At 37.8% G+C, this 18318-nt stretch overlaps 1 protein-coding gene across 2 annotated transcripts in view; it reads right to left on the bottom strand.

The window, feature by feature from the left end:
• Window positions 1–18318, bottom strand: part of LOC112108583 (ubiquitin carboxyl-terminal hydrolase 10) — a 75090-nt gene that overhangs the window by 1483 nt on the left and 55289 nt on the right. For both annotated transcript variants that reach the window (XM_024202778.3, XM_024202779.3), the window contains 8 exons: window positions 16678–16787; window positions 16113–16168; window positions 14181–14284; window positions 13740–13839; window positions 11786–11966; window positions 8052–8217; window positions 4588–4732; window positions 3071–3136 (listed from right to left, as the gene is read on the bottom strand). In XM_024202778.3, coding sequence (XP_024058546.1) covers window positions 3071–3136; window positions 4588–4732; window positions 8052–8217; window positions 11786–11966; window positions 13740–13839; window positions 14181–14284; window positions 16113–16168; window positions 16678–16787 — 928 coding nt within the window. The remainder of the gene's footprint in view (window positions 1–3070; window positions 3137–4587; window positions 4733–8051; window positions 8218–11785; window positions 11967–13739; window positions 13840–14180; window positions 14285–16112; window positions 16169–16677; window positions 16788–18318) is intronic.

The raw sequence follows: 18318 nt of genomic DNA, 5'->3' as shown, positions 1-18318 counted from the left end.
GACGCGGCAGGTTCGGCCGATCGCGGCCCCCACTCGCCACGGTTTGCTGTCCCGGGCCAATGGGGGCGGCGGGAAGCGGCGCGGGCGAGCGATGTGTTGGCCGCGGCTTCTCGCCGCCCCCATTGGCCCGGGATGGCGAACCGCGGCCAGTGGGGGCCACGATCGGCCGAACTTGCCGCGTCAGCAGGTAAATAAAACTGGCCCGGCCCGCTAGGGTGCTTACCCTGGCGAGCCGCGTGCCGAACGTTGCCGACCCCTGATCTATATTATAGCAAATACTGTCATCATTGTATCTACTTACAAAGGGAAAAAATCTATGATGATGCTAGTGATTTTTCACTGGCAGCACAAAAACTCAAGATTCTAAAGAAGTGAAAAATAATATCCTTAAGATCAAGTGTCCCAAAGGTCTAAGACAGATATTTTTAATTTACTACATGGCTTTCAGGGAAGGATTTATTTCACAGGAAAAGACCAATGGGATTGATAGCAACAGTTCAACAGCTTCGGAAAATTCATTTAGTGCTGACAAACTCAGTAAATAGTTGAGAACGAAACATAACTGCTTGAAATCTCCTACACGTCCAGCTTGTTGCTGTTTGTATTTTCAAGTCAAAATGATCTTAAGTTAACTGTTCACAGATCAAAGTAGGTATTATACAATACTTAGTATCTGACATCTCTGCGACTTAAACCAGAAGCCTCTGAGTCAACCTTCGCTCATATCTAATCATAAAACCTCGTCTTCATATACAAGAGGACATTATGAAACTTTACAATATCAGAACTCTCTGTTCAAAAGTCTCTATTACAAACATAAGAAACTCCCCATCTAATCCATTTAATTTTGCTTTAAGGATGGTTCCACCCTACAAAACCGATTCCATAAGAATCATTGTATACTAAGCACTTGAATGTGCTTAGTTTACAAGTTAGTTTTGTGAGTGCCAATCCTGCAATCTCAACATGGAACCAAGTTAGATTCTTTATTTTGAGAATGTCACCACCTGTAATATGTTCTGCAGCAAAATTAGGTCCATTTGATCCTGTGCAAACTATACCTCATCTTCAAATTGGGCTATCAGCTACATCGGTGGACTTTTACTGCTTTCACTGGGGTTACACAGGTGTAACTGTTTGGAATTATATTGGTATATAATTTTGGTAATAATGCACAAGGAGGAACAGAATCTAGCTCATTCCGTTAGCGATGTTTGGGTGGTGAAGCACTGGAATGGGTTACCTAGGGAGGTGGTGGAATCTCCTTCCTAGAGGTTTTTAAGGTCAGGCTTGACAAAGCCCTGGCTGGGATGATTTAGTTGGGGATTGGCCCTGCTTTGAGCAGGGGGTTGGACTAGATGACCTCCTGAGGTCCCTTCCAACCCTGATATTCTATGATTCTATGTTTGTCTCTGCAATGCTAAGAGGAGTAAACAAAGCAGTAAAAAGAAGTAGTGGTAAAAAAGTGTCATTTTCACAGTCTACCTTTCAGAGTTGAACCACACTTTAAACTTACTCTGATTTTGTTTATACTTCTATGAAGACAAATACATATTACAAGTACTTTAAGTTAAGCAAAGTAGACAGGCATGATTTATGGTATACAGTATACACATTCTAAATTATTTGTATATTTCAAGAGTTCTTTAAGACAGAAACTACCCTATAAGATTTTCTAGGATGCAATTTGTATTTTATCTTACTGCAGAAGAATATTTAGGCAAACCTCTTGTTATATTTCTAATTAGAAATATCTTTAATTCTAAAAAAACTTCGTTTTAATCATTAAAATTTTGTACAAGTAGTGCATGCTGTGTGAGTGAAGTTCTGGACTAACAACAATGAACTGGAGACTAAAATGGTGTGTGTCTACAGAACAGGCACAAAAGATGAGGCAGTGGCAATGCAAATTTCCTCATACTGTTTTTATCCAGGCTCTCCAACCCTCTCTTGGAAAGCTCACCCCAGAGGTGAAAATTGTTCCACTAAAGTAACTACTGCCCTCTGCTGAGATTTCCAGTCTTGATGGTACCTTCTGTAACCTGGTTATACCACCTAAACAGAAGTGGATCCAAACTACCTCGTCACACAAGCCCACCGGGGCTGAAACTAAACTGGTAACCTAGAAGTGAAAAGCTCCAGTCCCCTGAGCTTTTTCTTCTGATGCTAATACAAATAAGCAGGTGCAAATCTTACTAATCTATGTATAGTTTTTAAAAACTGTAGAGATTAATGTTTTGTTTATTAATAAAATGCTTCTGAATATTTATAGCAGTTTCCAGTCTTTAATACCAATAACAGGCTTTCATCTGGTACTTCAATATATTCCGACCATAAAAATGTCACTCTAACAGCCAACTCAGTGGGACCTCTATAGTCGTGCAATATGCTATTCATACATTGTCAGACGTACTCATCTTGAAAGTGTTTAGAATCATGCAATGAACCAACATCAAAGAGGCAATTTTAAAAGACATTTGAAAAGTTACCCTACAAATCAGTGGTATGTGTCAAATATAGCTATATTAAAGTTGTAGATGTTCTTCTGGCTATGCAAGATGTATTTACCATTCAAGTTGCATGTCACCAACACCAATTCATCATCAATAACAGTTATGCCACACAATTTGTGTTAAGCGTCATCATAAATGAATAATACTCACGGAAGAGTTGATACTTAAAATTTAACCCCGTTGAGAAAAAATGAATATTGATGTACACCACTTGAGACAGAGCAGACCTATATGCATCTTAATAGAAGCTTTGCAGTCTGCTTTCTTTCATTGAAAAGCAAGTATCTGTATACCCTGTGCAGGATGGATCTGGTACAGAACTGTGATCCTATGTTACTTAGGCAGAAGCTGAAACAATGTGACAGTAATCACATAACAGGAATATTCAGTACTTATCTGTCACTTTACACTAGAACTTACTAACCCTGCAAGTTACATCACTTTAATTTAAAGTAAACATTTTATAATCCGTCAGCAGTAACTACAACATTTCCACAACCAGAATTTCTATATGTAATGCAATATTTTGGGATAGAGTGACATAAATGGCTAAATACCTGCAAAGAGCCGGTAGGTTCTTTGGCCTTTAAAAATCTTGCTTTTCACACCTGGAGATAGTAACTCTGAAAAAGCAAAAGCAATATTTTTAACAAGCTAAAAACTTTTGTGTGAACAGATGTCAGGTGAACATTTATTTCCAAGTAAGAATCAAATAGTTTTTCCATCGGAAGCTTCCTACATCAAAGAAATGGCTGAAACCTCAGCACGCTGACACTGTAGACACTGGAGTCTTTTCTGTGGTGGGAGACAAACTAGTTTCTTACTGCCAGAGCACCGGCCTTTGCATATGGGGTTTCAAGCAAGAGTACCATTCAAAGCTACCCCAGGGAAACCGAGGAGAGGGGGAAAAGGGCCAAGACACTAGTTATCTCCCCGCCATGCCTCTTGTTGGAGGATGAGAGGGCTAGCCTGTAAACTGCAGAGACTGTAAAGAATATAGCAGTTGCCCGTCTTGTTGACCAAAGCAGCCTGTAACGCACGTTTTACAGATTTCAACCCCAACACACACACCCGAGTATGTATTAAAAACAAAAACCCCAAGATCAAATCATACTATCTGATAAAGTAAATACATCATTTATAATGTTATAATGTATCCCTACATAATTAGCCTTGCAATTTCCAGGTAGCTTGGAACATATTGCAGACAGCGAAAAAAAATAGATCTGAACTACTGGTTGACTGAACAGCGAATGTCAGAATAAAAAGTTTCAATGCAGCAAGGTACACATATTATTCTGGTGTTTATATATAAAACACACTTTGTAAAATGAATAGATCTTAACATTTACAAATTGAAGAAACTTTATAATGCATTAACACTTGAAATCTGACCTACCTATTTGATTGCTTTGATGTTTTTAGTTTGATTTTAGTTTGGTCTTAAAAAAATTCTCATTTCTCCTCTCCAACCCAATCAATGGTTTTTATAATGGTGTTTTTACCACCTCTTTGGATGGATTCCGAGCTGAAGTAGTTTTATTCATTATTTGATTAACAGCAGCCTTGTCCAGGGTACTCCAATCAGCTGAGGGAGGGCACTGTACGAACACATGGTACAGTCATCCCTCAGCCCTGAAGAGCTTTCAGTCTCAGGCCCCAATTCTACAAGTTTCACTCAGCTGGACACTGGACCTGCATGAGCCCCCACTGAAGTCAATGGAGCCTGATAAATGGTCCAGGGTCTGCCTACATGGAGTTCTTTGAAGGATTGGGGTCTAAATTAAGACTGTGCAGGCAGCAAGTGCTGTAAAACAAAAAAAAACCTGAGCACATCAGCTCGAAGCATCACTGGACTGGATTCTCCTAATTCACAGCTAGGACAGACACAAAATAAGGTACACAAGATAATACAGATTTCATTTAGATTATGAGAGTTTTCACATGTATACAACCCAACAGAAAAAAATCAAGTCTCTCCTATACTGAGCTTGCAAAAATTCACTTTTACCCTTTGGAAATCATAGAAAATTCTCTTTTCCTCAAAACAAAAAGTTTTATTTAAGAGTTTCACCTTTACTAATTTCCAGGTCAACGGGATACTCAATATTCTTGATAAGCTTCTGGCATCCACCAGTTTTCTCATATACAAATCTTTTGAGGTGTAACACAAGAACGGGAGGGAGCTCTTCTAGGGTCACCCTTCGACTGATCTCCACCTAATACAGAGAACACAAAAATGCATTAAAATTATATCTTAATTTTAGGATCAGTATATCTTGAAGTTAACCCCTTTGAAAACAAAAAGCAAGGGAACATGACTAATGTGTGTAGAACACAAATTTTATCTAAATTACGCCACTTGAAAGTGTCTGTATTGTGTTAGTTTTATGAGAAATATCCCATTGTTTGTGCACTTTAAGCCTCTAAAGCGCATTGGATTTTCCCACTGAAGTGTTATCTTCAAGGAAAAAGTATTACAATTTAATATAATGTCCTGTGGGGTTCTTTCCATGGGGGTTCTTTAATCTAGGGACTAACTATATATTTATGAAACAGGAAAAAAATAGCTGGTGGAAATGATGGAGCTCAGCATTAGGATTTAGAAATACATTTTTCCATGAATTAGTTTTGTTGTTCTTGCAGTCTATTTGCCTGACTTTGCAGGATTACTTAACACACTGTGAAGTACTGGAAATACTGGTACCAATGCAAGTACTCATCACACACAGATCAGTTGCATATTATGTCACAGCACTGTATGTAGATAAGCACATAAGGATCACAACTGATGGATGAAACCGGAGCCACTGAACTATTAAAAGAAGGTCAGGACTGATGACTGTAACATAAAATAGGAACAAAAAAGCCATTGAAGGTTTTTCTGGTGCCTCCTTTATGCTACAAGACTCTTACCTGCAAAGTACACAGCACTGACCAACAAGTTATGAACAGCCAGAATTTACAGATGGCAGGCTTTGAGTTCCATCATGACCACACGTTTAAGTATTACTGTATTAGGACAACGTAAATACTTGGAAGCTCTGCAACATCCTAAACCAGTGGTTCTCAACATATTTACCATTGTGGGCCAGATATATGGCCCACAATGTGTTATGTGGGCCGCATCCAATACTACCTGTATGGCTCGGAGGATGTCACGTGGGCCGCAACTCTGTGCTGATTGGGCTGCAAGCGGGCTGTGGGTTGAGAACCACTGCCCTAAACACAAGGGGCTTAGAGTAATATTTCTGTCTTCACTTTTTGTCTTTAATTTAGTTTTATTAATGGACACATCTTTCTCATAACTCAAAAATGGTTTTTTTTTTTAAAAAGCCTTAGGCTGAGATTAAACACCAAAATTGTAACTTCAAAAGGAAAAAAAACTGGTGATTCTAAAGAGGGAGTGAAAATAGGGAATCAGAAGGGCAAGCTATATTTACGGTGCATGGTTGTCACTCCTAAACCTGAGAAACCACAAAAAGTGTAGCTCAAAATCTTGAGAATCTGAGTGGGTTGTAGCCCACGAAAGCTTATGCTCTAATAAATGTGTTAGTCTCTAAGGTGCCACAAGTACTCCTGTTCTTTTTGCGGATACAGACTAACACGGCTGCTACTCTGAAACCTGAGGCAGTTAATGATGCTCTCACATTAACAATCATATTTTAACAGAATATTGCGTATAAATTTAAAACTAAATATAACAAAGGAGAGTAACACCATCATAGCATCTTTCAACCTGACAATTACATTAGCATTCCCACCTGCTACAGAATGAGGACTAAACCATCAGGTTTCTGGGGATTTTCAATAGAAAATCTCCAGCTGAAGAGCTCTGAGCTTTGCTTAGCTAATAATACTTTAAGATGGGGGGCGAGGGGGGCAGGGGGAGTTATAAATATAAGACATGGATCCAAGACCTCTTGAGTGCTAATCCTAACATTGACACTCTTTCTGATGTTATTTAAGCATCTCGTTTTTTTCCCATCTGGAAAGTCTGGATGAAATACCTGCCTTCCCCACAATGATGTTTTGAGAATTAACATCTGTAAACCGCTAGGTATGCATTAAAAATTATTAACGTTCAATATTTTCACAACAACATGTAATAAAAATCTTCTATTTTTTCCTGAATATCTGTTGAAAAAGAAAGATCTAAAAGGCATTTTTGGATGCTTTTATTTCCACTCAGACACTAAACCAGACCAAATCACTAGCACCTAAACTGAACACCCATTTCTTCCAAAACACATAACTGAACAGTGGGTTGTCCCTAAAGAAGTTAAAACCATCTGCAACAAAAACCAAAAAGAAGTGACTAGCAAAACAAAATCCTTGTGGTAAATTATGATGAGCTTGCATTGCAAATGTTCCTTCCACATGAGAAGAAATCCCTAAAATATTTTCGCACTTCTACTCCTACTAGAGGACTGGATATATAATCCAGACAAAAGCTGTCTGTCTACCTATAACTTTTCAAGGAAAATAGTTTTCCATTCATTCTCCAGTCACAATTATATTCTGAATGTTTATCTAAACTGTGAGGTAGGTAAAATATATGGAAACAATGCCTTCTGTGAAGAATGACCCCTATGTTCAAAGGCCCCCTTTGCTGCTTTGTCTGTTTAAGGTAATTAGGAACACACTGCACATATTTTAATCTGAGAACCTTCTGTTGACCATGCACAGATGCGACTATGTAGATACTAATTCTTTACTCACACACAGTAAATAGACCATAAGATCAGCCAGCTGGAGAAAAGGATGAGAATAGTGTGAGGAAACTCAAAGCAAAATATAATATATCCCATCATTCAAGAGCAGAAATTGCCAAACTGCAATGCACAGAGAGCACATAGTGCTTTCCCAATATAGCTTTTGCATGAGAACAACTGTTGTAGTTTTCACATGGATATTATGCTACTGTAATTAAATGAGGCTCAGAGTACAAAAAAAAGTTTGAGAACTTTTCTTATGGATGGTCGCCAGGCTGTTCCTTCTAACCCAAGAAGAGAAAGCAACACAGGTCAGCGTTCTGAGTTATGAGACTGTTATAAATATCTACTTCAAAAGCCAGGAAATACTCTCAACCAAGCAACATTTTGAAGCACGTCTGTCTTATTAGGAGTGTCTGGCAACACCCAGGTCACCTGAGCTTCTGTGCTTTAAAATTAGTGAAAATTTATTTTCCTTATGACAGTACATATATTACCACTTCTCAAATAGAGTGAATTTAATGTATATGCCTCTCCTGGCCCGCCCCCAAAATCCCAAACCAACTATTACACCAGTTCTGCAAATAAATGAAATCATTCACAGTAAATCTGTGTAACAGAGTTAGTGTGTCTTCTTGTTTGAGTGACCTTGACTGTATGTGTTAAATATGTAGTACACTTGTACTATACCTTGCAAGATTAGTACCTCTTAACATGAGGATTAATGTTCAAGCAACTAGTGAAAAACCAACAGCTATATGAAAAGCCCTTAAAATGTAATGTTTGACTATAAAAAGGTCCAGCAGACAAGACCAGAACACACCTCCTGTTTGGTTTTTGTGGTGTAACCCTGGACAGACTCTCTTGCCACCAAGCTTTCCAATGCATCCTGGACTGTGCGTATCTTGTCAGACTGGATATCCAGTTGTAGAGTGAAAAATGGCTGCAGAGTGGCAGACTCCTTAGAACTCTGCTGGTAAACCACAGATCTACAGAAATAGGAAACAATGTTGAATATTAGATTTACAATAGAACCTCAAAGATACGAACAACAGAGTTACGTACTAACTGGTCAACCGGACACCATGTGAAACCTGAAGTAACCAATCAAGCTTGTACTGCAAGCTTGTATTAAAAACAGCTTCTCTGATTCAGGCACAGGCCTGAAGCACCAACAAAAGGCCAATCCATCTTTATATTGGCTATGTATTTTCCTTAGAGTGAAAGGACTCTACCATAGACATTGGCATCTTTATTTCAGGTTACTATTGCCTTCTTGGCTTATATTTAAGGACAAAACCTTCAACTCATGTGAAGGCTGATGTTTAAAAAAAAAAATTCTCCACTGTTCATAGTTGTGCTGTTTGAGACACTTTCCCATTCCCCCCTAACCTGATTATTTAATGTAATAATCTACTGCAAAATATAGTAAACGAAGTACAGTACACAAACTTCAACCAGTTAAAATCAACAAACAGAAGATGAGATTAATCTATAAATAAAGATAATATTCCAAAATGTAATTTCCAGTGGTAAATGTTTTTCTAAAACAGAATTAGAAATACAACTAAACCATGCACTTTTTTCAAAAGTGCATAAAAGTACTGCATTTGATAGCAACAATATTGCTGGACTTTAGGTTTGCATAACATTTAATATACAAAGCATTTTCTTTTGTAGAAACTACAGCAAAAGTTAGTCACAAGGAAAAAATGCAGCAGTTTAAACAAAATACAGGATTTTTCAACCACAAGTTATTGGAAGGATTTGAACAATAGTATGATATAGAAATGTTTCATAAAATTTCTTTTGAAAATGTGTTTTGTTCATAATTTCCTTGCTAGTGTAGTAGCACTAATAGCGTTTATTGATACTAAGTGGGTGCAGCTAGTGTATAAAAACAGCTTTTAAATGTCTTCAAAGCAAAGCTCTTCCCATGCATAAGCACACACCTGATTTTTTCCATCACAGAGCATCTGAGAGAAAAGTCAGTGCATCTTGCAAGCAACGTTTTTGCCAGGCCTCTGACTTACATGTATGCCAAATTTGCATGAAAAATATTTGAAATTTGAATGATAAATATTTGAAGTTTGAACAAGTTACAAATGTAAAAGCACTCTGTCAATGCACAAAATCAGAAGCCCAATGAAAATGTGGACCTACAGGTTGATGTTTAAGTGTTTATAACCATCTACTTTTTTCTTCACAAAATATTATTTACAGAAATGATGCCTAAGTAGGAATGCAACAAATCAATTAAACAAATGTAGACGAGAGGCTAAAATCTCTCTAAGCAAAACGGTGCCAATTCAACCACGTTTTCTTAGCTCTCTTTTCCATTTGATTTTTCTATTTCTGATGCTTTTATTTGGTGGACTACTACCAGCAATTTTGCCTTTAAATCCTCCCTATTTCTACCCTCAGTCTTAGCAGAGGAAGCTTTCCAACATCTCAAGACAGGATACTGTTTCTGCGGTCTACTGTGTGACCTAGTTTGTAGGCTGAATGAGATGGGTGGGCTGAAAGTAGACAACAGATGTGGAAATGGACCTTGCGGTTCTGCTGCTCGATGCAAATTTATTCTCTTTTTCAGTAATCCCTCAAATTTATTGTCTGTGGATTTCAAAAGGGGACACAGTGTTCCCCCAATATCCATAATTTCATTTTAACTAATTTATGAAATAATCATACCGAGATCTAAACTGTACCTGGCCATGACAAATACACACTTCCATATATATATATATATATATAAAGGTATTTGAAAAAGGATATGTGCACATGCCATCGACAGGGAAATTTTCCAGTAAGTACAGACATCTGTCTGCCAATTCTATGGAAAACATCTTTTTATTTGCCAGCTGTCTGACTCAAATCTCTGAAGAATAATTTCAGTGTTTTGCATATGGAAGGAACCAACCAGCTTTATTCATACTTTTAGACTGCATACCTGGCAACACAAGGAGTGCAAAACTAGCAATTAAATGTCTGCCCTCCATTTTAAAAATAATTCTTCATACTCTAACATTTGTTGTTTTGGAATATGTTTCCTTTAAGTATTTACTCTGCCTTTATAATCTAAACTATTTATTTTTAAAGAATGCTTTTTAAATGATTTTTTTCATATCCCCTTTTTGCCTTCCTGTACTCCTATCTGGGCCTCTACTCCACATCACTGCAAGCTGTTGCAGGAATTAATAATTGAATTCAAAAAAGATCTCTTTGGGTGTGACTTTTTTTTTTTTTTTTTTTAATAAAAGCATAGCATAAGGTTAGGACTACGTTAGAGAGCTTACAGCTGTGCTGCTGTAGCACTTCTAGTGCAGACACTGAACCGATGGGAGAAAGCTCTCCTGTTGGCTTCGTTACTCCAGCCCCCATGAGCAGCAGTAACTATGTCAGCAGGAGAAACTCTCCCACAGACATAGTGCTACGCACACCAGCGCTTACGTTGTTGTAATTTACATCGCTCAGGATGGTCGTTTATTCACACCCCTGAGCAACATAAGTTATGCTGACAAACTGTAGCGCAGAAATAGCCTTAGTCGTTCTTGCTTCTGGGAAGCAGTATTGTCTAAAGAACTGACAGTCAGTGTTCCCTCTCATTTTTCCCATGCATGTGTGGAATGAATTTTGTTACGTGCACCAATATGGAGGTGATGTGACACATATCACCTCCATACTGGTGCACATAACACAATTCATGTGGTGAGGGTGGGGCCAAGGGGTTCAGAGTGTGGGAGGGGGCTCAGGGCTGGATTGGGACCAGGGTACCTCTCCCCCGGCCGCAGCAGGTCTAGGGCTGGACTGGGGCCGAGGGAGGGGCGCCTCTCCCCCCGGCTGCAGCAGGTCCGGAGCTGGGTTGGGGGGAGGGGCACCTCTCCCCCCGGCCGCAGCAGGTCCGGAGCTGGGTTGGGGGGAGGGGCACCTCTCCCCCCAGCCGCAGCAAGTCCTGTCTGACAGTCATGTCTTTTGAGTTCTATTCCCATTTTTCTCCACTCACTGTCTTGTGAACTACACAAGACACTCACTATATCTCAGTTAATCCACATATAAAAAGGGCTAGCACTTCACAAGACGGTTCTAAACCTGAACTATTTAATTATTGTAAAGTCCTTTAGATCCTTGCATGAAAGTATATGTATTTTTTTAACTTATTATTCAAAAACAATTGTTGTAGATCTCTGTTCTTCAAGCCAACCTTTGCTCTGTAAAAGATATAACAAGATGCACCTATTATGTGACACAGATCACAAACTGATTTTTGGGAACTAACCTACACAATGACATGAAATCTTTTGAACTCTCTCTTCCGGAAGACTGTTTCATGATTAGGATGTTAAGCTTCCCTGGCCTTTGTGGACTAGTCACATTTCCTTTTTTAAACCACCAAAACTGGTCATGGAATAATGGTGCAGTCTCCGGTGGCTGTGTATCTTCTCAGTTGCAAAGCAATGGAAAAATTTATGGGTGAAGGTAATGCAGCCCATGCCGCCACACAACTGCAAAAGAGTATCATTTATTGTATTAAAAATAGTCTAATAAAAGGCACCATACCTTATGTGACCACCAAAAATATCTGTAATAGGAGTCTGAACAAAGTCAGCCTGTCGAGTAACTGACGATTTGTTGCGGGGCCCGACTTGTTCCCATTCATCCTCACTACCTTCTCCTTGTTCATCCTGATCCTCCTCTTCATTTACAGATTGCGTCTCAGGACCATTGGAAACACAGATTTCTTAAGAAGAAGAAAAGTGTGTAGATATTGATTTAAACAAATAAAATAATCCCCAATTTTTCCTTAAAAGATAGAGAGAGCTGGTAAACAACAGGATTATCTTTAGTGATTAGAAATAGGTCCCTGACGTGTCTGGAGTTGTAATGAAAGGTATAGTTTTAAAAACACACTATCAAAAGTTTTGATTCAGAACTTGTATGATGTGGTTTCAAGTTTCTTATCCTCTTTATAGGAATAATTATCAGAAGATTAGGAGGCTTTCATATTTTACTTAAAAAAAAACTTGTGAAAAGTCAAGTTTGAGACAATATTCTGCACAATTCCTTGAGCATTTTGCAACTGGGAATACTCAAATGTTTAACGGAATGCAGTTTATCTACATAACATAACCACACATGAAAAAACAAGTAAGTTCAATGTAGCTTTAGATAATTAACCTTTGGGGCTGTACTTTAGAAAGTTAAGGGCTGTTCTTGAAAATTAAAACCTTGGCTTATCAAGACACCGTTGTTGCCTGGGTATTTTACAGTGCACACAAGGTTTAGCAAATATTTGTATGGGTGCCAAACAAAGAAAGTTATGTACTTAATGTAGCTAGGGAATATGAAATGATAGTGCTACATCATAGAGAATTTACCCAGTTAAATAGATTGGATACCAAACCTTAAAAAAACCAAAGTTCGTAATGACAAGACTGTACTACTGTAGTAGTGGTGTTTTAATTTAAATTGGGCAACCATCAAACAAAAATAAAACAGTTGCTGTAAGATAAAGCTCCATTTTTAAATTCACTGTAAATCCTGTCAGTTCTTTCAGGGTAAGATGCGGAGTTTTCAGTTTGTATTTTTTTCACTTCAGCAACAAAGCACTAGTAAAACCAGTTAATATGTTCCATTATAAATGGGTACAAAATTATTAAAAATTCTTTGTCTAGGAAGCTTGCTGTACAGAAAACAACAAGAGCTTAACCAACAGTTGATCAGAGGTCACTGACATAAACTACACCAGTGGTAAGCAACCTGCGGCCAATCAGGGTAATCCGCTGGCGGGCCGCCAGACCGTTTGTTTACATTTGCACAGCTGCTCGCAGCTCCCAGTGGCCGCGGTTCGCCGTTCTCGGCCAATGGGAGCTGCGGGAAGCAACAGGTTGCCCACCTCTGCGCTACACTGTTACACTATACATCAACCAGGTAGAGAAAGAAATTTTAAAACCATAATTCCGATACTGTGAATAGTTGGAAACCACGGCTATACTTGGTAGCAAAATCTGTTTTAAAGTAAATCATCCTGAGTTTTGATCACTCTCACTTGAGTTAGGTACCCTAATAATACAGAAGTCAGTAGCTAAGGAATGGAGTTCATAACAATAAAGTAGCTTCTTGTTGAAGGTATCAGATCAAGTCCAATATGCCTATATGACCAACCTAACTGGGGAAGCATCTCATTGGTTCAGTAGCTTTCATTGTAACACCTTACATCTTTGCCCCCCACCCCAAAAAAACCCTCTCCAGGATTAAATTTGGCATGTACGGTCCCATTCTATCTACGGTATTTACTGATTTTCACAATGAAAAACTGTTCAAAATAAAAGCTAGAGATTTCTGTCTTTTGTGTAAGCTCCCTCTGGTGCTATGTCATAACTGGCATCTTCTCCACACGTTCAAACCACTCTCCTAGAGTGGATTCATTCTCCCTCCTTTCACCCTTCCAAAAAGAAAAACCATTACAGTTAAGTATTTGAAAATGAATTCAGCTTGCTACAAACGAGCTTACTTTCATTGTGTGGGGAAAGAAGTTTCTTTAGGGTCAGCATTTCCTCATGTAGCCCATTTAGGATAAATCCCAGGTATTCTTCAGCATCTTCTTGTCTGCCCTGAATACAAGATTAATTTTTTAAATTATTATACCGCTGTATGGTGTCTACAATTTTAAGCAGATTCAGAACATTGTTCCCTTAATTTTCAGATACTTTAGTGAAACTGTGAGGTATTTTGTATCAGACAGCACAATCAGTTATGACAGAACTCAGAGCCTAGGAGGAAAAAACTAACTTTAACTGTGAAATATAGTTTTTTTTGTGTGAAACAAACACAGGACTGATTTTATGGCTTTTATTTTGTTAAGAAAAATATTAAGAATATTGGCTGTTTTGAAATGCAATTTAGTTTATGTACACTGTTAGATACATGCACTTTAAAGATTTTTAAACAGCACCTTTTCTGACAGGCTTGACTTGATAACCGTCAGCAGCCTATAGATGTATGTTGGTTCAAAGGCAGCTCCAGGCCGGATGTCTCTCGCAATTTTATCACCTAAAGCTGCAAGCCAAACAGAAGTGACATAATATCAAAATAAGCAATATTGAGAAAGCATGAAGTGGAAAGTAGACTCACTGCTTCACCAAGTAGTTATATGACCAAGCAGCTGAAATAAACCATATTCAAATGACATGTTATGAGCTGTTTGACCAAAGGAAGACTCTGTCTGTATTAAGATTTAATTTTTTATGATTTCCAGAGAAATTATTAAAGTGTATTAATGACTAACAAGTTCAATGTCAAAAATGTTTCAAGAACTTATATTTCCCCCCTTTATAAGAACATTCTCTAGCACAAATGCATTAATTTTACTCCACAAAAACTGCCCAAACAAAAAGAACATCTTCATCTTCTAACTTATCAAATGGTGTGTGGTGTTTTATTTTATTTTTTTTAAACAGACATGTTTTAGTATAGCATTGTGATAGCTACTATCAGCATTAACATAAAGTGTCACCTGCAATCTCTCACTATTTCATCCAGTTCGGGCATTTTATCTAGCAGTGTAAGAACTGAATCCCACACACCTTTTTTCTGTTTTACACTTGTACACAGGCTTCACAGATCTTACGTGGCTTTTAGAATCCAGAATTGATTTTTAAATAGTTTTTGACCAACTAAGATTCTCTTAAATTAAGATTAGAATCTCTATGATATGGCCTTTTTTTCTGCAACTTTCCTCAAGAATCATGTGTCTACTTGAATCAGTAGATGGTCCAGAAAAACTAACACCAAGTCAGTATTTTAAAAGATGTTAATCTCTGACACTTTACCAAATTGAGCTGACCAGAACATATGAGAAAATGAACAAATTTACAATTCTGGAATTTTTTTTCCCCCCTGTGTCTACTTTGTACTCAGAGAAAAACTATTCTTAAGTCTCTTGGTTTATGTTCCTATTACTAACAGGTCACTTGTTACATTATATATCAGCTAGGGAAAAACCCATTTATTTATCTAGCGTGTGCATAGTCGTGTAGCCAAGCGATGGCATCTTCAGTGGTGTGATGCAGTTCTTCTGGGCCATCGCTGAACCTAGTCGGCAGGCATTCATCGACAATGTGCATCATCGTCTATATTGTACCGCAGCTGCACAAAAGGCTGTCACAAAGGCCCCAACAATACTGGTTGGCTGCACAAAGACTCTGCCCGGTCCAGAACGTGTTCAACAGGGACCACTGGCGACGAGGCAGGTCAAAACCAGGCAGGCAAATTGTGGGGTTGGGAAAAACCCATAAAAGTTATTGACGCTGAATGTTCAAACTAATGAAGACATCTGGCCTCAGAAACTATGCTGACAGATTACCATGTGTAGTTAAAATGACCCTAAAAATTAATCACATAAGTAAGACAGATTTGTTTCACAGAGGCAAAAACTAAAAGACAAACCAAAGAAATCTCTCACCTGTTTGGAAGTCATTGGAACTAATGACTCATTTCCATGGTGTCTTTTGTAGTATGAAACACTGCCATTAATTATCTAACCCAGAATAGTATAACAAATGTAATAAATTTCTCAAGTAAAACTACAGTTCTTTTGTAAATGCATAATACAATGGATTAGTCTGAGATAACGTGAAACCCATGAGACAGCCTAATTACATAGAGAAATGCTTTTTCTTTCCTTATGTATGTGATGGACCCTTTTCAGGTACAGCACAAGTCATATTTGGAAAATTATGTATATTGCATTAGTGCTTATGAACTCCAATCCCATTACATCAGGCACTATCCAAAACACACAATAAGGAAAGGATACCGCCCTCAAAGAGTTTATACCATTTGATGTTTAGCAATCTATTCTGAAGACTCTTTTTCCTCCACTCACCTTGTTTTGCTTTAGGAGGTACTGGCATATTAGTGAACTCGTTCATTAGACGAACACTGAAATAGAAAGGAAACAACAACTGGGCATTACCACCATGTTAACTAAATATTATTTATCTATACAGGATAGATTTCCATGTAAATCAGTCAAAATATTAGATCAAAGTGGGCCCTAGCTGGCCAAAATCAAGCTAAGATCATACTATAATAAAGTGAGCAATATTAGGTTCAAATATGTGAAAATTAACATGGTCACTGGTAGTCTGATAAGGTAAAAATGGCTAATTAAGGACTTGGAGCTTTATTACAATCTACTGTTGCAGATTCAGTACACTTTGCTATATCTAAAGTGATGTTCCTGAACAAAAGTTTAAAGAAATATTCTGCTCCCTTCACTAACCAGAAGCTAACTACAAAAGCAAACAAATCAAAACCCATAGCCTACTGAATGTAATTATATAATCAATTTTTATCAACTGCAATACTACAATGGTTTGATAGATCTCTGTGTTCAACTACTTAAAACAATGACAGTAAATACAAAGATTTTCCAACAAATTACTTACAAACTGTCTATCATTGGTGTTGAGGTGCATGGCCGCTGTGATTTTGAATACACTGGAATTGACTTCATTAGGTGATACATCGGAGGGCAAGCAACCAAAGCCTGCAGTGTCTGTCCATTGTATTAAGGAGCTATTCAGAAAATATAGTCTAGATATACATTAAATATCCAACGACAAACTTTATGCAGAGCAGGAAGTAAAATCCTTTATGTGCATACAAAGGACCAATGCAATAATCACAATTAAATTAATGAAAGGATTTTCCTCATCTTGTAAAAAGATAATGCTCCTGCTTTCAATTCACAAAAGTCACTTGAAAATAAACCTACAATATAGCATGATATAGTTTTATTCTAGTCACATATTTTAACTAGGGCTATCAAGCGGTTAAAAAATGTATTGCGATTAATCACACTGTTAAACAATAGAATACTATTTATATAAATATTTTTGGATGTTTTCCACATTTTCAAATATATTGATTTCAATTACAACACAGAATACAAAGTATACAGTGCTCACTTTATATTTTTTTTATTATAAATATCCACACTGTAAAAATAAAATATTTTTCAATTCACTTAATACAAGTACTGTAGTGCAATCTATCATGCAAGTTGAATTTACAAATGTTGAATTATGTAAAAAAAAACTGCATTCAAAAATAAAACAATGCAAAACTTTAAAGCCTACAAGTCCACTCAGTTCTACTACTTCTTCATCCAGTCACTCAGACAAACAAGTTTGTTTATATTTACGGGAGATAATGCTGCCCACTTCTCATTTATGTCACCTGAAAGTGAGAACAGGCGTTCGCATGGCACTGTTGTACCTGGCGTTGCAAGATATTTACATGCCAAATGCACTAAAGATTCATATGTGCCTTCATGCTTCAACCACCATTCCAGAGGACATGCGTCCATGCTGATGGTGGGTTCTGCTCAATAACGAGCCAAAGCAGTGCAGACCAACACATGTTCATTTTCATCATCTGAGTCAGATGCCACCAGCATCTGGTTGATCATCTTTTTTGGTGGTTTGGATTCTGTAGTTTCCGCATTGGAGTGTTGATCTTTTAAGACTTCTGAAAGCATGCTCCATACCGCGTCCCAATCAGATTTTGGAAGGCACTTCAGATTCTTAAATCTTTGGTTGACTGCTATAGCTATCTTTAGAAATCTTACATTGGTACCTTCTTTGCGTTTTGTCAAATCTGCAGTGAAAGTGTTCTTAAAACGAACAACATGCTGGTGATGGGTCATCATCCGAGACTACTATAACATGAAATATATGGCAGAATTCGGGTAAAACACAGAGTGGGAGATATACAATTCTCCCCAAGGAATTCAGTCACAAATTTAATTAATGCATTATTTTTTTAATGCGCATCATCGGCATGGAAGCATGTCCTCTGGAATGGTAGCCAAGGCATGAAGGCGCATATGAATGTTTAGCAGATCTGGTATGTAAATACCTGCTGGCATGTAAATACAATGCCAGCTACAAAAGTGCCATGCAAACATCTGTTCTCACTTTCAGGTGACATGGTAAATAAGAAGCAGGGAGCAATATCTCCCGTATATATAAACAAACTTGTTTCTCTTAGCGATTGGCTGAACAAGAAGTAGGACTGAGTGGACT

Source organism: Terrapene carolina, unplaced genomic scaffold (genome assembly GCF_002925995.2).
Source record: "Terrapene carolina triunguis isolate 2854851 unplaced genomic scaffold, T_m_triunguis-2.0 Scaffold33891, whole genome shotgun sequence".
NCBI lineage: Eukaryota > Metazoa > Chordata > Testudines > Emydidae > Terrapene > Terrapene triunguis.
Note: the sequence above shows the minus strand (reverse complement) of the source record. Positions and strands in the feature narration are given on the sequence as shown.